This window comes from Tachysurus fulvidraco, chromosome 20 (genome assembly GCF_022655615.1).
Source record: "Tachysurus fulvidraco isolate hzauxx_2018 chromosome 20, HZAU_PFXX_2.0, whole genome shotgun sequence".
NCBI lineage: Eukaryota > Metazoa > Chordata > Actinopteri > Siluriformes > Bagridae > Tachysurus > Tachysurus fulvidraco.
In genome coordinates, this window is record NC_062537.1 from 14,278,118 (window position 1) to 14,304,829 (window position 26,712).

Genomic DNA, 26,712 nt, shown 5'->3' on the forward strand with positions numbered 1-26,712 from the left:
AGCTGCTTTGAGACAATGTCAATTGTAAGAAGCGCTATACAAATAAATTTGAATTGAATTGAATTATATATAAATGATTAAAAAGAATGGTACAGTATAAGAGTGAAGTGTTTGAATATCAACATGATGTGAAAAGATAAGTGTTTTAGGCAGAGGTGTAACAATACACTCTGAACACATATAGTCTTGATTCACGATACGGGTTTCACAATTTGATTCATTTCCACTCTCAGAATTTTTAGCAAATTTTGAAAAAAGATTCTGAGTGAGAAAATTCCTTCTGATTTCTGAGATATTAACAATACCGTATAATGTGCATTTTTCTCTGTAAAACGCTAAATAAATCAAAATAGCTCTGAGCAGTTTAACACTGTCAGTACTTTAACAAAATGTACACCATGTCTCAAAAATCAATCGATAAATGTAAGAATTACTCCGGAGTGAGTAGTGGGGCTGTGGGCAGTAGGTCGCAACTTGTTAAGCCAAATAAAATGACTAAATCTACTTCCATGACATTCAGCAGTCAGTATTTTCTAAATATATTAGAGAATATATCCACATTCTGAGAAATCCTACAAACAAAATAAAAGAAAATAAAAAATGGAAATGAAACACACATATAATAAAATTGCATATTGGAGGCATAAAATACTAGATAAATTCAGGACACATCAGACAAAGAAAATAAACATCCATTAAAGAAGCATTTCAACCCTATAATGCATATCATGAGTTATTCTTAATTATGAGGCCATGTGCTTGCTTTGTACAGTTTGCCTGGTGTCATTTGTGTTCACATGTTAATGCACACATCCTGGTGGCATAGTGGATAATGCACCGGCCTCCTAAGCCTGCGATTGTGGGTTCAGCTCTCATTAGGGATGAGTTTGGGGAGTGGTGCAGCAGCAGCGTGATGTGCCCTTAAGCCTAGATGATGCTGGATCAAAACCATCTTCTGCTAAATGCAAAGATTTTCGTTTCCTCTTTTTATATATGAACACAACTTTCCAATTCTTTGCATGCTATTTAAGGCTAAACATAATAAGCTGTTCATATTTTGTGCAACCAAAAGCAAAATATTAGGTTACAGCACTAGCCTCTTGAGCCAGTGACAGCAGGGTTCAGGTTCTATTTGGGTGTGTGGTGCATCTGTGAAATATTTGAATATATCGATTATCAGGTTTCAACAAGGTTGTGCATAAAAGTTGTGCATGATGTCATTCTTGACGGCATTCTCGATTCCTTCCCAGGAAGCGGCCCATTCGCACCTCCACACCTTATAGCAGAATATCACTACAGACAAACAGAATAAATAGGCCATATCCAACAGGCTGCTGAGTGAAGCGTGGGATTAGACTAGAAATAAAAGTGGCTGGAAACATGCCAACATCTGACTTCATCTCGTCATCCAAGACGAAACAGGTCTCCCCATAATCATTGACAGAAAATAATCATAAAAAGCACACAGAAATATTGAACTATTGAAATAATAAAAACCAAACAGAGATGAGAACAATGTATTATTGTTTTTAATTATTTCGTTTGTCTAAAATTTCTACAAACATAGAAATTTGGTTTTGAAAAAGGTGAACTCAGATTAAAGCTGCAAGTTTAGCAAAACAAGTATCAAACTGTCTAGAAATGATCGATCCCATTCAACATCTTTACAAAAAATTACAATATAAATTACTGACCAAATGAAAATCCTGAAAGAGAAAAGAACAGAAATGTCCTCAAACAATAAATAGTATGATACATGGCTGCAAATAACAGGCATTACAGTATCTCTAGGACATACCATAGAACCATACACAGTATATCCACACAATACATATGGTTCTAGTCATTAGTCCTTATTCTTGACGGAGCCCAGCATCTTATTCCACCGTCCACAGCCAGATTTGAACAAGGATCCATGTGCATTTGCTAAATAAATCCCCAGTACACCACTGGCTTTAACACAGTCAGTCTTCACATAGTGCTTGACAAGCCTGTGCCATAATCTGTAAACACATAAACAGTACCTTGTGGGTGCTAATCTCCTTTGTTGAGTTAATCGATTGAATCAGTCATGTCTATGGACAGGCTATGAAATACCATTTAATATTCCCAGTTACTGTTTTTTCAACAGACCTCTTTTGCATTATTGCGAATGCTGAGTGTTTAGTTGTTGACTAACTCTGCTCGCTAAAGCTACACATTCAGAGACAGAATACCAGGCAGGTTGTAACATTTAAAGGCATTTTTTACGATCACAGCTTTCAGCAACCTTCACAAAACAACCAGATGGCAAAACACTGCAAACCAGACTGACTGGCAAGCAAACACAATTTGTACAAAAAGTGACAAATGACAAATATGACATAACAATATTCTAGGAAATAAGTCCATACTCGAGACCAAACTCCAGCGATACAGTGCATGGAATACATTACAATATGCAATCAGCGTGAAGAAGTACGTTTCTGTTGAAACCCGAAGGAAAAGTCTTTACATTCTTATATATGAACAGTGCTGCAGGTAGCAAAAACTCGTTCGGATATCAGTGAGAGAAACTGGAGAAGCACCAAAGGCCTGGAACCACTGAGCATACACATGTTGTTCAATAGCAATGTTCACTACAATGAGCTAATGTGCAAATGATAAAGGCAATGTTACACATTCACTCTTGAAAAAAACTAAACAAAATGGAGCCGAAATATGGAATGTATTAAAGTCGGGCTGTTCCGGTTTATATTTTTCTTGGTATCATCACCTAGGCTTAAAGTATCAATCACAGTTATCGCAGTAATAATCAGCCATTTACGGTGGTGAAAATCAAAGGAAATATTTACTACTAAATCGTTGCACATCCTTGTATATATAACGAAAACCTAAGAAATCAGGATGGATAATTTTTTTTTGTGCAAGACAAGATTTCTGACGCAGGTGCATCTGTTCTAATCACGATCTCTGTATAAATCACAGAGAGAGACGTGTCTTCACTTCTATTACGCATGTATAGCCATCACATTCCAAAAAATGTCATGTATACATGTATACACCTCATTTGAAATCCACATTCGAATATTTATTTAAACATGTTATTATAAACGCTTATCGTAGGATTTTAGGCTGCGAAAGTTAAGCTTGTGTATTAGCAGGTCACGTTATAGATGATATAAGTATCATATGGATATATGAAAGCTGATGCAGGGACAATTTATGATTTGAAAAAAAAAATCAGTGCTAAAGTAACTATTTCATCAAACGTGACAAAACACAGTTCGATAAGAAACAAGACTAAACTGTAGAAAGCGATGAACAGTTCAGCATATCCAAGCCTTTAAACAACAGAAGAAAAAAAATAAAAAATAAAACAAAAGATCAAACCCCAATATTCAGCATCAATAAATATATAGTACATTTCAGGAACACAATAGCCAGCCTAATCCTCTGTGTAACAAACTATGAATCATTTACACAAGTGGTATTACAATTCTGTCTTACAATATCTTACATCATCCAGGCTTGAAATGGCTTAGAAATTAGTGACATCTTGAACACAGCAAACCGAACATGTAAGCACTGTATGACCTAATTTCATATAAAAATATTTTGCACTATTATGCACAAAGGCCTCTAGCTCCTAAAAATTATAGCACTGAAAAAAACATTACAATCTCTCAAGGAACATGAAGATCTTTGGGACTGAAAAGACGTTACAGGAACTTTCCTGTCGGAACGATGCTACCAACTGGAGATGAAATCACTGAGAACAACCATACAGTATTCACATGTTGAACAACCGATGAGATTTAACCTCACCAGTCAACTATTGCAAGGTATCTGTAGCTCAAGAGCTCTCTAACAGTTCAGCAGTGACTTGGGGAATTGAATTGACTGAAATATGATAGAGCGCTCTGAAGCATTTTTGATTCCGTAGATAGTGCCTTTGTAATATCTAACTGAAGATACGTTCAGTTCTTCTTCAGAGGACTCGAGTGGGGTTTTCTGTCACTCATCTGCATCATCTATCATTTCGATCGGTTGATACGTTCACAAGATGAAGCAGTCAGGCTGGTCTACATTTTGATGTTGTCAGCTTTAGTGCCCCTTTACTGTGTAATGTTTTTAACGTCTTGAACTCAAGTGGCATCCGGTGAGGACTTGCGTTGGAGAAATATCGGTACTTGAGCATGTCGTAGTAATGATACTTCACTGGATTTCCATTGCCGTCTTTTGGGAATGGCCAAAATCCGTACAAGTGGATTTCATCGCAGAAACGAGTGGCCATGGTGTACATCAGCAATCCAGTGCTGGGACGCTTGATATTGACCTTGTTTGTGAGCCAGTACCTGGAAAAAATAAACATCTATATTAGTCAATCTTTGTTTAAGTTGTTTTTTGAATGAGTATATAAACACTGTGTCTGGAAAAGATATTTATCTAATTTTTATCTGATATATGAAGGCAACCAGGAAGAGGAGGGATTGCCCCATTTCACCACCATCTTCTCAATACCACATTCTGACAAGTTTTCGCCTCTTCATTACTTTCGCAGCTGCTGAAAGCACTGAGGCGGAAACATTGCAGAATGCATGGCAGCTTTTTTCACTATCATGAATAGTTGTGACTTTAAGAAAACTTGCGAAGATCATTTTCATCATTCTCGCTGTAAGGATGCATTTATCACCACAACAAGCTCAACCCACCCACGTGTTCTCCAAATAGAAAAAAACTTGGCTACATCATCTAGCTAAGAATCGTCATATAGAGTGGTTACATCCTTCCAACATGAGCAGAAATTTGGAAAAATGTGGAGGAACTGCTAGCTGGTAGGTGGGAACTGGTACAAAAAAAAAGGTTTAGAGAAGAAAATATTGCCTGCGGTTCAGGTTCCTTAACATGCACATGAGCTCTTGCAAAGAACATAAAGACGGACCAATGCCCGAGTGAGTATATTTCTGTGTAGTCATTCAAACGTAAGTAACCCATCCAAAAGCTGTTCTAAAGTAGCTGTCATTCTTTAGTAAACTCCCAAGAGTCTAATCGAAATAGATATTGCAAGATGAAATTTTTGTTGGGTTGTAATTGAATGGCAAATTAGGGTATAATTTGCCTGTCTTAATGATGTAATGCTCTACCGGCTCTGAGCCGGGGGCATTATCATGCAAAAACCTGGCTGTCTGCTGCCATGCATGCAAATCTGAAATTGCCAGTGTGTACCTTGCATGTTAATAGGTGATAGCTTTAGTGGTTTTTAATCAGCACTGAATTAAAAAAAAGCCTGGCCATGGACAATACACAACTGTGATCATAAGATGTTTTAAAAATAAAAAGAAGAATGCATTATAGTAAACAGCTGGTATACTAGAGCTGTAACTAAATATAGTACATTATACTGTATGCATAGAAATCTTGCTCCAAAGGTTCTGGTTGAGTCAAGAGCTATGCAGTGGGACTGGGATTTCATGGGACAAGAGATTTTTATTTTCAAAAGGGCAAACAGATATAAAGCTTGCAACACAAACAAAGACCATTAACCAATCGTGCAGTGTTCATTTATTTATCCTTAGTAACTGTCTGGTCAAGAATGTAGGTTCAGGCTTGATACAGCACCCCTGGAACAGAGAGGGTTAAGGGCCTTGCTCAAAGGCCCGATGGTGGCAGCTTTGCAGTGCTGGGACTTGAACCCCAACCCTTCATTCAACAACCCGGAGCCTTAACCACATGAGCCACCACTGCCCGACGTCACACGTCGTGCTAATAGCGTTTTCAGCGTTCATTAACACAAACATCAACAAAACACACAATCACAAACCAGAAAATCCTGCTGTTTTAGGCCACATCCACCTTTTGTTTAAATTCAAATACAGATACAGACATTTGAAGCACTAAACAGATGGAGTATGTCTCTTTGATATAAATAAAACATTCTGTCTATAAGTTAACGTTGAACTTTAGTAAGAATCCACTCTCAGCTAGTTTTGGCTTTAGTTTTAAGCTGACTGATGGTTATAGTCCATCTTCCTGATTCTGAACTTCCTCCTGGAACTTCTGTTTGTCTTCATTGTTTAGCATAATTGATGAGAAATTTAAGTAGTCTTTTAAGTAGTTGATTCAATCTGTTTTTTGATGTAGTCGATTCTTTCTGGCCTACAGGTTAAGTCACCCTGACTGAAAGCCGTTTCCCTTTTTTAGAAGCCTATATTTAGCACTGATGCCGGCCAGACTAAGGTGTCATTAAAAAGAAAAAAGGGGCCTGGCTGCCATGGTAACTTACAAGAACATCTGATGTCCTCTTCAGAAACACAAGGCCAATACAAGCACCTCTTGATGAGCAACCACTGGCCAAAACATGGAAAAGCGATTTGAATAGAAGGTCTAAGACAATGCGACAGCTCTCCGCGAGCGTAGACGTGCCTCACAGATCACTACACCAAGGTAGCCTTGGTCTCATGCAAAGCAATCGAAGAAAATTATACTCTGAAGTACACTTTGCCCATAAATCTTTTAAGAGCTGAGCATGATGAAAGACTGAAAGTATGAGCACACAGTTTCATCAGAATTAGCCCTCCCCTCTTTACCACTCAATTCTAAATGAAAATATTATTTAAAACTACAAAGCTGCGTAGTCTGAAATCCGGAGATTAAGAGCACTTAGTGGCATACTCTTGTGTAATCACTGGGTTTTCTTTGCATACCCACTGAGTGCTGCCTTCGCAAACACACGCCACAGGTGGCAGCCTGCAGGCTATTTTTCATTTCAGGAAATAACAAGCGGGATTCAGGAGCTCTGGGCTCCCTTCTAGCAAATACTGCCACGCCTGGGCTGCATGCCAATTTCTCTTGATGGATGAACCTTTCTTGTGTCTTCAAACAATATCTGGACTTTTGATTCTGCTGATTTCTGCAAAAAAGAACGCATCCAGCGACTGAATGATGAAGTGTATCACAGTGCTGGGATGTTTGATGTGTATCCTAAAGCTAAAGACACGTCTGAGCTACATTTACACAGCGTTAAAGATTTTCTCTTTTTTTTTGTCCCACAAAAGCGAGCACAATCATGTATCTATTCCAATGTCATCTCTGTTTCCAGACCAATTTCAGCTGTCAAAATCTTCTCTCTCTCTCTCTCTCTCTCTCTCTCTCTCTCTCTCTCTCTCTCTCTCTCAAGTGCGACAGGCTGCTTGAAAGGATTGCACAGATATTTCCGGGATTTTTTGAGAAACATTTCAAAGTGTTAGTGTGAACTCGCATGCAAGGTTTTGAAGCAAATTATAAAGTGTTATCGCATCAAACAAAATATTATCATGCGCAGCTTTAAAGTGGTGTTTGAATAAATCCTCTTTAAATATGTTGACTTAAATTATCCCGCTGACAAAACAGATATAATTGAAGTACTTCTGGGGTGCTTTCACATACACAGCATTTAGTCCATTTGAATCAAACTGTGGTGTGTTTTTCTTCTCAGTGGGGTTCAATTTAGCAGTTAAGAATAAGAAAAAAATCTAACAAAACAAAACAAAACACAAAATGAAAACTGAAAACCGCCAGTTTCGGATCGTCTGGGTGTTAAGTCGGATAGCAGTAAGAATCTAATTCAACCCTGAATGTAAAAGACTGTATGCAGTGAGACAGAATTATTTTGGATTTGGACAACAGTTGACATGCTATTAGTCTAATAGTGGAACAGCGTTCACTCTACAAACAAAGGGTGTGAACAGCACTGATATCCGTTACCTGCAGAACGGCTGGGATTCGATTAAATAAAATGAAATTAAATCTTGCTCAGTCTCTTAACATATCGTGTGACTCACCCTCTGACAGCATGGACCAGGCGGAGGGAGGGGTAGGCCATGCGCACCGGAAGCTTTCTCTTGAGGATGAGCTCGTTGACGGCCTCCACGTGCTTCTCTCCTCCTTTCACCATGAAGGCTGGAATCCACAGGACGCTGTCATTCAACAGCTTTAAACGCTGCACGAAGCGCTCACGCACCGTATCGTTCAGCAGGCTGCCGTACACGCGCTGAATCACAGACGGGTTCATGGTGGTGAAGTCTGACCTTAAGCCCACATCCTCAGCGTATTCATCCATGGGAGCGAGGTTACATCTGTGCCACAGCCGCAGGAAAAGACAAATGTTAGAGCTGAAATGAATGGCCTTCAGGCTGCCTACAGGGCTTTAGTCATAAAGAAGTCTTTTTTTTGTACTGAGTGGTGAGACATCATGAAAATCCAAGCTTCAGTGGAGTTTGATGAAGTGACATGAACATACTGATACTGCTTTAGGTGTAAATGTCTGAAGCAAGTAAAAAAAAATAGAAATCACATAATTCATTGCTTTATTCATTTAAATCGTATATCGTATATAGATCTGTTCTGCAGTGCACAGTCTAATATGCAAAGAGCCGGTGTGGGGTTTTTTTTTTCAGTAGACTTACAGTACATGCAGCTTGGTTGAAATGAAAACCTGCACCTACTCTAAGCTTTTTCAAATAAACTTGTGCACCACAATCTGATCAACACAAGGCAATTTTCTGCTTCTAGGTTTTCTAAGTATTTAAAATTTTTAGGAAAAAAAACTTCCCATAGCATTAAAACAGAGCGTTACTTGCACCTGTTACTAAAGCGCTGACACCGGAGACCCCTTCAATATACGTTAAATAAACGACTAATACAAAGCATGAAGTTATCAACGATAATATGTTTTATTTATTTATTATTAGACCTACATTATACTGTATATAGATCGATTGCCATGAAAGTCTCAGTCGGTCGTCTCTATTGAAACGTGCACGTGAATTAATATAAACCCTTGATATAAATTACAGCCTGCACGACAGTGATCTAGAAAATAAAACATCACCTTCTGACCAAGCCGTGGTGGATACTGTTTAATTATTTTGAGTGGCAGTTGGATTTGACTGAGAGAAATAACATTCTCGAACATTTTTATTGGCTTTGTTCACTGCACAAGTACAAGGAAACGGAGAACAACGCAACTGGGTTCTTGGCTAATTAAAAACTGCCTGAAGAAAAGAGCTTTTTAAAAACCAGCATTGGTGCTTCACAGCTCCAGTGTTCCCATAGATAGACTTTTAATTTAATCCCATATTTATACATTTGCCATCAGTAAAATACTCTTAAGGGTCCCAGTGAATCTGGAGCCTATTCCCAGAAACATGCCAAAAATAGCACTTCTTTATGTACTGCTCGTTATATTATCATAGCATCGTATTATACGTAGATTCTGCTGTTAGATTTTAATGCACCACTCCGGAGAGCAGCGAAACATTGTGCTACATGGATTCAACCAGATTTTTAGCAAACAACCCCAAATAAGAGCCATTTTAGGAAAAGAAATGCTGTTTCTTTTCACTTTTGTTATATAAGCCAAGTATTATTACAGTGAGAATGGAAAAAACTGCATGACACAAAAAAGGTCATGGTAATTGAATACAAAAGTTTTGGACTACTCTGACGACTCTCTGGCTTCAAGCCATTTCTCTTGAAGACTGGATGAAAGCAGATTCATTCAATTACACCGACTGCAGTTGTAATGAATTAACAACTCAGCAGAGGTATGTTACATGGCTGCTTAAGTGATCTCTAACAGCAGGCTGGCAGAAACATTTTCTGACAGGCTTTTACCATTCAGAACTCTGACGTCTTGTTCATCAGGGACAGAGCTGGATACCTGACTAACTGAATAAAAGCTAAAGGAAATTACCGTATAACAAAATCATGGCTGTCTATCTCCTTCCCACATCCGCTCTTGAGGAGCACGCCTGAGTTGCCCACCACAGCGCATGTCTTGAACCTTTTGTTCTTGAGGGGCGAGACCTCAGGAAGCAGGCTGTACAGAGTGTGCGAGACGTTCAGCGTCCTGCGTCTGTCCAGGACGTAGTGGATGGTGTCACCAGGTTTAAAGCTGCTCTTGATCACGGACACGTCCCTCTCTGCATCCAAGAAGTGGAGGACGTCCTTCCTTTTAATTGAACAAAAGCACATCAGTAACTGGCTGTGTTCCAACATTAAGAACAGACACACAATGGTCTTCATGGTGCTGTTTGTTTTGTTATGTTCTCTAAAAAAACTCTAAAACTGGGGTCTTCAAGGAACTGTATTTATACTGAGACCATATGCCACTTTCACTGATTGTACCTAGCTGAAATTAATTTTTTTAATTAATAAAATAAAATTAATTCAAATTATATCCAGGTTGTAACACTACAAAATGGGAGACAGCTCCAAAGCAGGGGCGGTTTTAGCCCCTTTTTAGGGTGGCTCCAGCCCCCATGTCTGTGATCTCAGCCACCCTAAAACTAAAAGTATAATTTCATAAATAAACAATAAAAATGACGTTAAAATGCAGGACATGTCGTCGATGGGAAAGAAAATTATTTAGCAGTTTGATCCAAGAGCGATTTTTTTTACTTTGCTTTTACGCATGTGCGTTGTAGTCCTTCAAAAGCGCGTCATCAGCCGTCTGCCTTATCTGTACGGAGAAGCTCAAGCACGCGCAGCCAGAACTAGAGGCACTTATCTATAACGTTAATAGGCGGAAAGCCGCAAAGACGGCAACCAATACCAGTGAAATTTCACTATTCTTATTACCAGAGTTTATAGCACAAAGAAAATATTAATGCGAATAATCCATTCAATATTAAATAAAAATAACATTTATTGATTTGTTCTTTGTCTTGTGAATATTTTCTTATTAACGACTGCATTCATTGGACACACTGTTAGTAGAGAATGCACACATACATGAACTGATTTGACTCACACTGTCATCATTACATCATGCATAACATTTTGGTGTCCACTTTTGCCATTTAATAATACCATAACTTCTGGCTTACTATATAGTCATATAATATATAATATAAAACTCTTCTTGTTTTAAATTCTCACTGAGGGCTAAAACCCCCTAAAGATGAAATCCTAGAACCGTCCCTGCTCCAGAGTGTGCAAATTTTCCTATTCTAATGGAAATAAGGAAGTAGCTAGCTGCAACTTTCTGCTGACAAAAGGCTTTGCCACAAATAGCATTGACATAAGAGTGTAGAGCTTCTTCAGAGATTTAAAAGTGAACACAGACAAATACACTATATGGCCAATCAAATGACGAGCCCATAGCAGATTCACATAATAAGCTACTTAGGTAAAAAAATAAAATAAAATAAATAGAGGTAACTGCATGGGTCATTTCTTTTGTAATATTTAGCATTCCCACAGCATTAATCCAATCTTGCCTGGTAAATATACCCATAATGCCTTAAGAGAATTCCTGTCAATTTTAGCCAACTCCATTATCTGGATGCAATACAGATGGAGTGTGTGAAGCCTATTCTGGGGTTTCACTTGCTTCTCGTATAATCACACAGGTTTTCCTCTGGACTTGAGTCAATTCAATAACTCAATCATTTTGCCATCTATTTATTACATAAGCACGCATATTGTCAAGGCTAGAGTTTTAAAAATTACAGATGCCTCCTTATTCTGATTGGTTAGCTGTTGGTGCTCCACGTTTTTTTCCCCAAACCCGGCTTTCCGCGGTCTCTCATTGTTCTTAGACAGATATGTTATTGCACCTGTTATAACTTGAGTGGAAGATCCACAATATTAGAAATTAGCATGAATCAGGAAATAAAAGAAGTACGCATAAGAGAAAACATTATACAAGTGGAAAGAAACGTTTTTCTTTTAAATCTTGGTGAATACCAAATGTTCCTACAAGGTCAGGTAAGACTGAAAATTTGGACCATGCAGCTGAACCCCATGAGCAAAAAACTACAGATTTCATTTAAAAACCTAACAGGCAAATATTTGCTTTAAGTTGCAGAGTTTAAGTAAAGATTAAAAGTAAGATTCAGTAAGATTAAAGTAAGATTCAGGTCTAGGCATAGCATAAATTATTCACATTAATAATTATTTCAGGAGAAGGACCTCAGTAAGTAATACAAGTGTGTGTGTGTGTGTGTGTGTGTGTGTGCATGCGCACACTTTTTAATTTAATAAAGCGAGTGATTAGCACCAAACAGATAATGCCTACTTCTTTAACACCCACCTATAAACACTGCATATAATTAAAGACAAATGATGCCTCTCATTAATTTGCATTTAATTCACATGCTCCAGAAAATGCTAATTACCAGTCATGATTTTTGATATATATTCATAAGTTAGTCTTACACAAAGCTGAATCATTAGCAGCCGGTACACCTGAGCCAAGAGTGCTCAAAAACAACATGAATCGCGTCACTGTACGAGTTATAATAATATGCGAAGAAAAAAATTAAAAGACTATTCACCTAGTCAATTAAACAGTCGTGGTGTTTTAACTCCTCACACGCAGAACCGCTTCACTAATCTATATTGTAGGTGAACAAACAGAATCATTAGTTGGCTCATTAGATGCACTAATAACATGTGGGTACTAGGATACACTCACCAGACAATTTAATAGGGACTCCTGAACATTAATGTAATTCTCCAAGCATCCAATCATGTGGCAGCAGGACAGTGCATCAAACCATACAGACACTGGTCAAGAGCTTCAGTTAATGTTCATGTTCACATCAAAAACCAGAATGGGGAAAAATGTGACTTTAACGGTGACATGGCTGCCGGATACAGCCGAGGTCGTCGAATTTTATGCACAACAGTCTCTAGAGTTTAAATCAAATGGTCAAAAAAACAGCACCAATACTGAACAGTTGAAGTAATTCTCATCTGTCTCCTCAATCCTCATCTGTCCCATTCTGAAAGAAAAAACCTCTCCTGCATTTGGAGATGCTTTTCTGATCAGCACGGTTTCAAGCTGAGTTACTCGAGCCGTCCTGCCAGCTCAAATCTGACCTCTCTCATCAACAAGGTGTTTCTGCACCAAGAACTAACACTGTATATCATTTGGTTTACTAATATTTACAAATCCATCGGTGTGAATATCAATACTGGCACTAGATCTATTTGGACACTTTAGTTTTGTGGACGAATTTAGTTTTAACCTACTGTATTTAATGAAATATGTGTAATAAACTGATAGGAACAAAGAAAGAGAAACTCAATACAGTGTTCTTCTACCGAAATGTTATATATAATTGGGCTAATTGGTTAATTAAGCACAGGATCTATGCCGGGCATCACCCGAGTGACGGGTCTGTCGGGACCCGTTAAAATTCTAATATCATATTAAGCATCTCCTTATTATAATCTAATATTATAAGATTATATAAGCTCTTTGATATTAATAAAAAGATAAATCTTTCGTTCATGCGCAGTTAATCTAGTTTTTATGACAGGAGCGTCATCAAAAGGCAAGCCAAAAACATTGTTTCTGTTCCATACTCCAGAGCAGAAGGTGGCAGTAATGCACCTGATTACGCTGTCAGGACAATTAAGATTCAAACTGCTGGCAGGACAGTTACATGCCCATGTCTCTCACTAGGAACGGAAGATGGAAAGGGAGTAAGGAGAGGTGGAAAGGTATGGAATAAAAACGGTCAATAATAATCGTACATAATTCAAAGCATGTGTGTGTAAATTTTAATTTTGCGGAGTTGGATCCCAAAATTTACGGCCACGACAGTTTACAGATACGAGATTTTGTGTGTTTGTTCAAATATAACTCCAAAATGTACGGCTATGACAGTTTACACACACAACGCTTGTTTTCAAAACACCTCTTTTTCACACACGAACACGGTCTGTGAAACAACTGTCAAAAATACGTCATCACGTTCACAGGCATTACTATCCGAGGGAAGATGAATCGATTCCACGAAGTGCGCATGGGCCCCGCCCTCTTTTAAACCACTGTCGCCGAAATGGCGGATCAGCAGCCAAGCACTCACTCATCCTCTCGGGTAAGTTGTTTTTTCCTTCCAAATTCGGACATGGTTAAGGGTTATCACTAATAACAGAGAGGAGTAATATTACAGAGATAGGTTAACTATAGTAAGTAAGATTAGCTCTCAGAGTAAGGTTACATTAGGTGCTTAAAGAATACAGCTGTTTAGGAGGTCATCACTGCAGTCTGTAGTGTGATGAGATAGGCCTACATAAAAGACACACACACACACACACACACACACACACACACACACACACACACACACACACACACACACACACACACACACACACACACACACACACACACACAGCCAGCCATTTCCTGCTGCACTGACTGCCCATTTGACTTGGACCTTCTTACTTGTGCTGACTGTCCACTGATATTGGACTGGTTCGCCATTTTCTGTTGTCCAACACTTAAGGTGTCGGTCAACATCGACACCAGATTCAGGGCTGAGTGCAAGATGTCACCTAATGGAACAATAAAATATGACTTTAACACCTAAGCAGTGAACACATATTGTATTACCTGTGTATTCCAGTGCATGTACACAGCTGTTAGTAAGTTAACACTTAAAATTGCTAATTCTTTTATGTAGGCCTATCTCATCACGCTACAGACTGCAGTGATGACCTCCTAAACAGCTGTATTCTTTAAGCACCTAATGTAACCTTACTCTGAGAGCTAATCTTACTTACTATAGTTAACCTATATCTGTAATTTTACTCCTCTCTCTTATTAGTGATAACTAACCCTTAAACATGTGCGAAATTGGAAGGAAAAACCAACTTACCTGAGACGATGAGCAGTGTTGTAATGTAACGGAGTAAAAACACTTCGTTACTGTAGTTAAGTAGAAATTTCACGTATCTGTACTTTACTTCGCTATTTAAATTTGTCAACTTTCACTTTTACTCCACTACATGTCCTAGATAAAATGTATACTTTTACTCCGTTATATTTCCACTAAGCATCTTCGTTACTACAAAATAGAATCAGAAGAAATGTGTGTGACTGCAATAAGAGCGGTTTGGTGAATCACTGCTCCTAGATTGCATTGCACTCTGTACGGAGAAGCACAGGTACGCGCAGCGTGCACGCGCAGTCAGAGCTGGAGGCGTTAATGTATAACGTTAATCGGAAAGCTGCAAATACGGCAACCAAAAGCAGTGAAATTTCACTATTCTTATTACCAGAGTTGTAGCACAAACAAAATATTAATGCAAACTAAAGCCATACAATACTAAATAAAAATAACATTTATTGATTTGGTCTTTGTGAATATTTGTTTATTAATGACTGCATTCATTGGACACACTGTTTGTAGAGAATGCACACATACATGAACTGATTTGATTCAAGACTGGGATCCTTACATCATGCATAAAATTTTGGTGTCCACTTTTGCCATTTAATAATAGCATAACTTTTGGCTTACTCTGTAGTCATATAATATATAATATAAAACTCTTCTTGTTTTAAATTCTCACTGAGGGCTAAAACCCCTAAAGATGAAACCCTAGAACCGTCCCTGATCTTATACCTACCGAAAATCACTGAAATTTTCTTTTACTTCAAATACTTAAGTACATTGAATATCAGAAAATGACTTTTGATACTTAAGTACAGTAAATATCAGATACTTTAAGACTTTTACTTGAGTAGTATTCTAAAAGGTGACTTTCACTTCTACCAGTCTTTTTCTAGTACAATACTTGTACTTTTACTCAAGTATTGCTTTCTAATACTTTATACAACACTGACAATGAGTGAGCGCTTGGTTGCTGATCCGCCATTTCGGCGCCAGTGGTTTAAAAGAGGGCGGGGCGCATGCGCATTTCGTGGAATCGATTCATCTTCCCTCGGATAGTAATACGTGTGAACGTGATGATGTATTTTTGACAGTTGTTTTGCAGACCGTGTTCGTGTGTGAAAAAGAGGTGTTGTGAAAACAAGCGTTGTGTGTGTAAACTGTCATAGTCGTACATTTTGGAGTTGTATTTGAACAAACACACAAAATCTCGTATCTGTAAACTGTCGTGGCCTTAAATTTTGGGATCCAACTCCGCAAAATTAAAATTTACACACAAATTCTTTGAATTACGTACGATTATTATTGACAGTGTTTTTATTCCATAGAAAGGAGAGAGGGAAAAGGGAGCTGCTCAAAGCTCTGCACTTTTCTTTTATTCAGTAAATTCTGCCCTGTTCTATTTTACCTGAAATGTTCTTTTGCCTAAAGTTCCTGTATTATTAATGTAGTTAATGTTTAAAAAAGGGGGCAGCTCAAAAGTCTTGTTTATTTTTTTTCTTAAAGACTAAAAGCACGTCTGTTACTTGACATGTAGTAAAGACAACTACAGGATTGTTTTCCATTCAAGTGCCATACAAGTTCAGACTTTGCAAACACTTGAAATTTAACAATAAATTATATAGAAATGTATGTGCGTTATTGATTTTATTAACATGAGGGTACACTATTTTAAGTGACAATATTAGATTCGGACCTTTGCTGGGAGGAAATTTTAGTAACTGGACCTCTTTGAATTTGAATTGAATACCCCTGATCTATGCTTTATGCTTAAGTTTCTTCACCCCATTGACCTCAGGTTAAACAAATGCTAATAAAAAGGAATAATACTATGTATTACTACTGTTATATTTAATAATACAGAAAGAGAAAATGAAATCCAATATAAAAATTGCATCACAAAACCAAAAGTTCAGTCACTGTCTAATTTTGACACTCTCTGTCGAGTTGTTTGTGTACTCCTGCTGCCTGATCCTGACAACCTTTCTCCTGCTTTGGCTTCTCTGACCCTCCAGACGTGCCTGATTCATCCTGATGCTCTTCTGCTTTGTTCTTTCCACTTCTTCATCTGGAGATTTGTGCCCTTGTGACTCAGCTTTTGGTGTTATGGATGTTACCATATGACTAACCAAAACATTAGCACTTCCCAAAAATAGTTTATCCCCAAGTCTTGCCCTGGCTTCAGTGGATAATCTCACCTGAATACTCGAGTCTTACAGCTTCTACAAGCTTTTGCTAAAAACATAAACACTGCCCTGTATCAATCATAGGACTATTATTCAGAAACTTTCACACTTTGTGCTTAACTCTTCAACACCTGGATATTGTAATGATTTTATTATCCTTCTATTCTTTGTCAGCCAGAAGTGGACATATTCCCTTTATAGCTTGATTGCTCTCAGAGCTTTCACTTATTTTCTCTCTCCGAGATTTATTTTTTTTATCATCCTGGAATCTATCTTAATCTATATTCAGATTTCTGTAACTGTTTTGTGACAATATGTATTGTCAAAGGGGTTATACGAATAACATTTGCCTGAACAAAATGGAATGAAAATAATTTTTGACACCATCGAAACCCTACAGGAGTTTTGACACACAAATGTTTCAAGAACCTTTCCATCATCATCAAGTTGTTGATGTGTTTAGCAGCCTGAAACCAAAACGAACATTTATGCTCAGCCTACACTTCTCATTTATCTTTTAATCTGCAGTGATGGCTGAGAAGAAACAAGTGCGATCTGCGTAACCTTAAATGAGGTTGTGGTTTTGTATCTCAGCAGTTTGACATTTCCGTTTACGGATAAACATGGTTCTATACTGTGCCTATGTTTAGCTTGAGATAAGCAGGTTCTGTTTAGCTGGCAACTAGAATGGATGTCGGTGGTTGGGCACGACCATGACAGACTTTCACAAAAACTAGATTAGAAAAATCTGTACAAATTCATACTAACCAGATTACTAATCTATATACTACACCCACTTCATATCTTTCTTTGTCAGCATGTGCACTTGTGGGGCCTACTCATGTATCCTATTCAAATAAGTATTTGCATACTCCAACAACCTTAATATTTCAAGAACAGACAATGGCTATTATACCTGCATGACATCCAACACTACCCCTACAATGTTGTCTATATCAATCACACAGCCCCGATTAATGGCATGGGAGCACTGTGACCTTAGTTGACATATAAATAAAGCTACAATCAAATCATTTTTGTCAATACTACTCTATTCCTAAGAGGATATGATATGTCCAAACTAATTAGCTATATGGTTTGACTTTATTACTAATGTTGAAGAAGCATTGACTGACTTTGCTAAGCATTTAGCAAAAAAATATAGTTTAAATATAGTTCAATGCCACATTAGGCATTGAACTGTCACCAATAGGTCAAATTGTAGACCTGCTTAAAAGTTCCAAGCCATTAACGTTTGTTATCCTGGTTACAAAGATGAAACCAGGTATTAAAAATAATATATTGCTAAGTAGGAGGTAGTGGTTAGCATGCTTGCCTTGCACATTTAGGGTTGCAAACCACCCATTTGAGTGGCACAAGGAAATTGTTGTCCCCTGGAACAAGCACCTAAAGTGAACCTGACTTAGGACTGAAGTGAAGGTAAAGTTCATGATGGTGTTATACTCAAATTTCTGCTTTGCCTAGCAGGGCCCAACGGCTTAGCACATTTGCCTTGCATCTCTGGGGTTGGGGGTTTGGTTCTTGCCTCTGCCCTGTGCACACCGTGTTTGCATGTTATCTCCAAGCTTCAGGGGTTTCCTCTGGGTCCCGGTTTCCTCCGGTCTAAACACATGCGTCTTAGGCTGTAAGAATGTAGTGTGTGTATGTGTGAGATTGTACCCCAGGTCCCCTGGAACAGACCCCAGTATACCTGTGATCCTGCTACAGCATATGGATAGAAGCATGGATGCATATTATATTGAAAAGTGTGATGCGCTCATGCATTTTGGCGAACGCTAGACGGCTGTACGAAGTGACGAAGGCATGAATTTGTTATTGAAACCCTTAAAGCATGATGTACAAGATGGAACGTGGTTTTTTGAAAATTCCAAATGGTTAATTTAGTTTGTTGCCATAGCAGATGATCACTAATAAAATGTGATAAAAAAAAAAAAAAAAGAAGAAAGGATGCATGCATTTGGCATTGAGGGTGGTTATATATAGAATATTAAGTTTGACTTTAGTGACCTTTCATGAACATAATTATTGTGTAATTACTGTGCATGTGATACAAAGAATACCATCTGTTCAGTATGTCTATGTTAACCAACCACAAATAAGGAGTAGAAAATATCTTAAGATATTTCAGGAGGGTTCTAACCCAAAATTTGCCCATTGCAATCCTTCTTGCTGAGACAGTTTGCCACTTACCAGCAGGACTTCGCTGTTGATCGCCTTTTATATTTCACTCCATTGGCACAAAAGAATGGATTATTTCACGAGGACAAAGTTAGTTGACTGTCAAGTTGTAATGCATTCTGTGTAACAGAAACCTGTACACTAACGTTAACACTTTCATTCTTTTATTGTTTACTTCCAAAATGCAGAAGGAACAAGCTAGAGTGGTTTAATGAAGTAACCGAGCTTTACACTTCCCCCGTTCCGTCCCATGCTCACAAACAACTCAATGATGAAATGTCTAGCATTGGTGTCTGTGAGCAAAGAGAGCGCTTAGCCCTAAAATGCCAGCATATTCAAGACATAAGGCAACCTCAATAATGCTTAATATCAGCACTCTGATAGAATGATCTGACTCACCTTATTAGGCTTACTAGAGTAGCATTGACCTTCCACCCCTCTTGCGTTCCCTGCAAATATGCCGGAAGGTTCTTCCGAAAGATTTTCTCGCTGCTGTTGGCCAGTAGTCTTGAAGTACTCAGCTCATTCTCACTGCAGAAACAGCAAAAAAAAAAAGATAAGAAAAAAGCACATTGGAGTGTAATGTCTGTCACATAATTTCTCTTAGGGAAGTAAAACAGGTGTGAAATTCACATGACTGGGTTTCACTTGGTTGCTGTTTCATCTTATTGGAAATAAGGAAGGAAAAGCACGTAAGATTTTCACCATTATGAGAGAATACAAAGCATGTTTTTCAGACAGTACTGTTCACCACAGTTATGTAATCCATTTGCCTTTCAATTACGATTATTTTTCAGTTCTCTTTATACAGACGGGTCTGAATGTGTGACTTTTAGGTCAGATTTAATTTTTTACACGTCGAATGCGCCGAACATATTCTTATTATACAACCGTTCCTTTTCTTGCAAAAAAAAACTAAAACTAAAATAAGTAAACTAATGTTGGGGCCAACAAATAACCCACATCCTGTTGCTAAACACATCAAAAAGAAAGGTGAGATAATGATGATTCTGGTTTAGTGTCCTTGGGTCTACTGGATAGAAATAATACGTAAAAATATGTAGCATAAAATCTGAATAAGAACGGTATTCAAGCAGGAGGGGTCAAGCAGGTTTAGAACGTCACGATGGATTACATTAGGGGACTAGCATAGCGTAATGTAGTACACAGACGCTTTCAGTCATACACACTCCACAGGAAACTGCAAAATACCTGTAGCTAAGCTACCACCTGCAGCAAGCCTTTGGTAATCTGTTTAAATGTCAGCTTCTGTATTTGCATTTTACTTAAGTTTGCAGGGAGTACTCCTTCATTCTACACAGAAAATGACTTTTTATAGCACGGTAATCCATGGACGAGTCTTAACTGATACACAAGACAGCACATGACTTAAATATGTGAAAAGACTGCCAAGTTTACATAAGAGCACACATATGAGCAGGTATTGACTTCAGGTTCATACACACACCTTACTACTGCGACAGTGAGCCTCTTGGGGTAGCCAATTAACAGATGATAGCAGACGTTAAGGCGTGTGTGAGTAATAGTATGTAAAGACAAATCTTGAAGGACAAGATGGTCTGGTTCTGGCACCTTGTACCGATGTGATCGCTAAAATCCGATTGCAGGAATTGTCTTGGTTATTCATTCTACACAATATTGCCAATTGCGATAGTGATATGACACAGAAAACATGGAATATTCACACCGAATTTTTTCCGAAACTCCAATTACTGGATTTTTTTAATAAATAATAATAAATGCTCACATCGGTGTGATAGTTATTGTAAATCATTTCGCTTCAAGTTTGTATACTGGAAGATACAAAACATGTACATTTCATACAGGGGTATGTTGACTATCCATTGTATAGGACATAACTTTTGTTCATATCATGAAACTCTACTTGTGAATATTTATGATACTGAAATTCATAATAAAAAAAATGCTGCTGTGAAAAAGAGCAAGATCCAACAAGCCTGGTTTTACACACAACATGGGAAAAGTATTTCACAGAGGTAGAAAGCATTTTAATTTTATATTTGTTATTGTAACATAGCGTCATGTGATCTGTAATAGCAGCTCGGACTGTAGTGTCTGTGTACTGTGCTTGTTCAAATATATTATAAATTATAGTTTTTATAGCATCATCTTACACGGGGATAAGTATAGAGGACACTCCACCTTAATATATCAAGAAATATAATTTGTTGAGATGATAATTTAGCATTTTTGTATGGAGACTCCCAGGTCTCCATGAGGTAAAGCCATAACAAACATTTCTGACACGACAAAGTGAAACTCTCAGTAACGGGACTAGCTGCAATATTTATTTCATTACCTCCAAGAGATTGCGGTGTGGCAATTGACCGTTTACAGCTCCTATAGCATAAGTGATAACAGGGAATTGTGTTAAAGTTACATAACATTATATAACAAATAAAATATTGGAAGTGCTGGCAAATTACCGTTATATAAAAAATGTTTGCTTAAAATATCCACACCTATTGTGTTTTGTTCCTTATATAATTATGGCTGCCTTTTACTCCCTTATTCTAGTGGTATTATTAGTGTATTTACTGTTGTCTCCTTATAAGAGACATTCACAATGGCAAATAAGGTCAATGCTAATCATTTTCGTAGGTGGATTAAATAAAATTCGGCCCATCATTTCAGTAACATGGTGAAAATCATGGATAGTTAGGGTTGGGCAAAATGATCTTGCTGCCCCCTTCTTGAAAACACATTAGAAAAAGGGCCAAATTTCCTTTTTATTTCCTTTCCTTATGTAATCTTATAAGTTAAGATCATGGAGTATGATTGAACAGAGTCAGAAATGTTTGTCTCTTGAAGTTAATTCTAACTAGGAGGTGTTAGCTAGATTGACAAGTCAAATCATCTCCCCTACCATTTAATCCCAATTCTAGGTCTTGAAAGAAAAAATAAATAGCAGTATTTTCCGATGTAACAAAATAATGACTGGTGCCATATGGAGATCATTTGAAACACATTTTCTGTGTAAGAAGAAACAATCTGAATCTGTTCATGCTTCTAATTTTAACCGTGATGTAGTTTTACCGGTCGATATGTTTTATCAAAACGTCTCTATACTCTCATACATACCACTTAAAGAAACTACCTTTTTTTTGGTAAATGGCCATGCAGGCCGGCCTGGAAAACACAGTTTTGCTCAGAGATTAATTGTTGAAATGTGGGAGTGCAAAGAAGCACATCTGTACAGATGTGTAGGCAGATGTGTATCTTGCAGTCACTGTTGATCCTTCACTTAACTGGATCGCATAGTCTCAAAACACAAAGATACAAAGAGAAAACAATCAAAGCAAAGAAAAAGATTTTTAGTTCCCTTACCACCATCACCAACATTCAGTGCCAACAATGAGGATCTGATATAACAAGGCTTGTGTTGTTTTCTCCTGTTTTCTCTTTTCCCTGCATACGAATGATGCAAAAGGCGACCTTGCTGCTCATCAGTTATGGAACACCAACAGCTGTGTGATTAGCGTCCTTGGTGTGGGAAGGATGGACATTTGTTGGATATTTGTCTTGGTTCTTTGTACAACGTGCATTTTAGTTTCCATCAATTTTCTTCCACATCATGAATATAAGGTGTGGAACTGTCTAATGCCTCAATTAGAGCCTAATATGAGGTGAACTCAAACCCCAGTTTTCAAATATGTAAGATCTGCTGTGAACATTTGTCCATAATCTGTTTTCAGTCATTTATCCAGTAACTGCATCAAAATCATGTGTATTATACAGAGTCTTCTGGGGTAACACAAGGAAATAGGAAGGTTTGAAAGTTCTTTACAGGTTAAACATTTTTAATTTGTAAATAGAAATTGAAATGCCTTTTTTGTATGCAAATTCATAGCATACTGACTGAACGTACCTGCCATGTACAGTAAGACGTTTGCTTTGCTTTCTCTTTTCTGATTGTGGATGAAAATGTTTTCTACAAAAGGCAGAGACCACATGTTTTCATGTCTTTCAACTAAACTGTCCCCCATAATTGCCCTGTTTATAATCACCTACGCACACAACATAAACAAATCATGCCACAACCACAGTGTCTCGTCACTGTCTAACAGACAAGTGCAAGTCAAGCTTCCTCTTTTTATTCTCCTCTGGAACAAAATCAATATAATCAATCCTGCGACTTTAGGAAAAAACTTCATACTATTCTAAGCCGTGGCGTAATCTTAAGTGACTAACATTGCCTCTGCCTGCTAGGTAAAAAAAATTAGATGTTTTATGGACAAGTAAGAACTTGACTCTGCTTTCAGTTCTGGGACTTTCTGACTTTGAAAAGATCATGATTTGTAAGCACTGTGGGTAAAACTTTAAGGGGATTTCATATTGTAGGTTTTCCCCTTTTTAAAAAATAGTTACACCAATACACCATAAGAAATACTACTATATACACCTTATCAGTGCATAAAAATACATTCACATTAATTTACATGTTACATGCTACTAAATGTTGATCATCAGCTTAGCACAAATATTTGGGTGTAAATCCTGAAATGATCAGGAATTGTTCACTCACTCACACACAAAATTTGCTAATGAAAATTGCTTCATTACTTCATACAGGTTCTTGTAGACCATTTTGAATTTCAGAATGGAATAAACATGGCTAAAATGAATCAATGTACGTATGTATTATTTGGCTTTTTTTTTTTAAACGTTCATACAACTGGTAATTATTTTTACAGTATTTATGGTGTTTTAATGCTGAAGTTAATGGTTTGACCTCCAGTAAAATCCTCCTACAGTTTTATATCCATACCGAGTATATAGTATCAAATGAAAGACAAGTGATTTCTAAATTTAATCAGAGGTTATACATATCCTAGAGGAGGTGCAGAGGGAAGTGGCCCAGTTTAGCCAGTCTGATGTACTGTAAGATCTGTTCAGTCTACTTCTGCTTCCTATTATTTATGGTATTATTATATTATATTATCACAGTATATTATTATTATTATTATTATTATTATTATTATTATTATATTATTATTATTAGTAGTAATATAGTATATTATTACTTTTTATATTATAATGATATTTTATTCTTATATTATTTAGTATATTATTATATTATATATTATATTATATTATTTATTATTAGATTATATTATTATTAGATGACATTATTTATTATTTAGGGAAATAAATGCATCAAAACGTGTTAGGATTTAAATGTTAAGAAGTTCAAAGGAAAAATAAATAGAAACCAATATAACACTTGGGTTTTAATCATATAAGGAGAAGATTAATTCAATTTCAGACTGAACAAAGGGAAATAAATCCTCATCCCATCCCATCCCAGTGGGGCAAACTAGAGGATCCGATGGAAGAACATTTCTTTATTGCAATGTAACAAAAAGTTGTGTATGAAAAGCAGACGTGATATTTTATCGGCTAATGAACGTGAACTCTGTGACTTTAAAGCCCAACAGAAGAATAACAAAGCGTGAGCACCATGTGGAGCGTCTCGCGCCTACCTTGTGAGTTGGGCTTCCTGATGCTCGTTAGTTCTTGCTCTTTCTTTCGTCTTGTAGAAGATTAGAAGGAGGCCGATGGTGCAAATGGTCCAGCGTTTCCTCGTAAGGCGCAATTCGCACACGGAACCCATCTGCATGCTTTATAACCGGACCACTTCGTCCACTAACCCTACTAACCCTTTCTGTTAATTCTCGCGAGCCTTTTTTTCTCAGTAGCGCTCATAGGCGAACACACAGCACACGCTCGCGCGCACGCACACTCACAGACTCACACATTACCCGTTTACTTACTCAGCAGCTGCAGACACAGACTCCACGAGCCCTCGCTTTATTTGACTGATGGTCGGACTAGCCAATCGGTCCCTTAATATGCAAATTAGCTTCAGCGCTAAAGCCAATGATAATCTACGTAGGCGTGTCTCTTTGTCCCTGAAGTTGGAGCTCAGGAGCAGACAGACAGGAGCGCGGCTAGACGACATGAGAAATCGATAGAAAAGTCCCCTGTAATCACAGATTTGTACTGTTTGACTCTCATTGACTGACTGACTCAAATAAATAGTTTTGATATATATATATATTATATATATAAGATATAGCATATATACATATACATAATATAGCATATATATATATATATATATATATATATATATATATATATATATAATTTAGCACACACACACACACACACACATGTAATAATATGCTATATTATGTTCTATATTATTTATAGTATATAGTGTTTTCTTCCGCAAACTGCGACACAGATGCACACAAGTTGTACAGAATATCTTTATATGCTGTAGCACTACAGTTTCCCTTCACTGGAGCTAAGAGCTAAGGGGCTAACACATGTTCCAACACGACAGTACCTCAGTGCACAATGTGATGTCCATGAATCCATGAAGACACCTCACCAGATATCAATGCACACTGTCAGTAACGCCTTTTTGCTGAATGGAAACAACCTCACAGTCACATTACAAAAAATCTACTAGAAACCTTCGGAGAAAACGGAAATTATTGTAACAGCAAGGGAGGACTAAATCTGGAATGAGATATTCTACAACGCACACTACAAAGGTTGTGATAGACAGATAGTTCTCGAAGACAATGTGTTCGAAGCATGAAACATAGGCAAGTGTAAGGATCTGAGTGATTCTGACAAAGGCCCAATTCACATGGTTCTTAGTTTGTGATGTACCCCTAACTAAACATTGTTACGGACCAAGAACTACCCTTCATGGCAGCTGTATTTCCTTAAGGCAATGGTCTCTTTCAGCAGGATAATTCTCTCTGCCACATTCAAAGATTGTTCAGGAATGGTGTGAGGAAGATAATAAAGACTTCATGTTGTTGACTCAGCCTCCAAATTGCTCAATTCATCTGTGGGATGTTCTGGACAAACAAGACCAATCTATGGAGACTCAAATCCAAAATTTACAGAACTTAAAAGATCTAGTGCTAATGTCTTGGTGCCAGATACCACAGCACACATGCATCGACTGAGATGTTTTAGTGGTACAAGGGGACCTACACAATGTTTTGGTGGTACAAGGGGGCCTACACACTATTAGACAGGTAGCTTAATTTCATAGTTTATTGGTTTATACTGAAATTTAGGTCATGGTGGAAGTCTGTTTTGAACACCAGTGTTAATGTAAAATTAGGTAACTGACTTATTGCGAAACAGAAATGGGCTTTACAGGAGGCATATTGGAAATTATTGGATATTAATATTAAGTAAGGTTTAAAATAATGGAAAGTATGCTGATTCAATTGTGTTAAATGGGATAAAGGTGTGTTAAAATAAAATGATAAAAAAAATTACATGTTAGTCACTATAGTAAAATAGGTCATGGTTTATTAATGACAGTGACTGTGTAATTAGCAATTAGAGTTGCCTAGAACACAATAATTCAATGCTTGTAGTGTTCTGGGTTACCATGTCATATAGTAACCATATGTAAGTACAATAGTGACACTTTCAGTCTGTACACTACCATAAATTCTGCCTGGGCGACAGAATATTGCCTTTACTCTTATTAAAGGTGAGACATAATGCTCACCGTTATATGGCTAAGTGCATTTAAAGCCACTAAATTCACAGCGGTGTGGCATAAGACCTAAACACCGTTTAGTTGA

The 26,712-nt window shown here is 37.5% G+C and overlaps 1 protein-coding gene across 1 annotated transcript; it reads right to left on the reverse strand.

The window, feature by feature from the left end:
* Positions 1-1,507: 1,507 nt before the first annotated feature.
* st8sia4 (ST8 alpha-N-acetyl-neuraminide alpha-2,8-sialyltransferase 4) lies at positions 1,508-24,894 on the reverse strand. The gene is made up of 5 exons (XM_027141188.2): positions 24,568-24,894; positions 19,442-19,573; positions 9,716-9,973; positions 7,803-8,096; positions 1,508-4,337 (listed from the first exon to the last, which is right to left on the reverse strand). The coding sequence occupies exons 1-5, from the start codon at positions 24,702-24,704 to the stop codon at positions 4,055-4,057; spliced, it is 1,104 nt and encodes a 367-aa protein (XP_026996989.1). The 5' UTR covers positions 24,705-24,894; the 3' UTR covers positions 1,508-4,054.
* Positions 24,895-26,712: the final 1,818 nt, after the last annotated feature.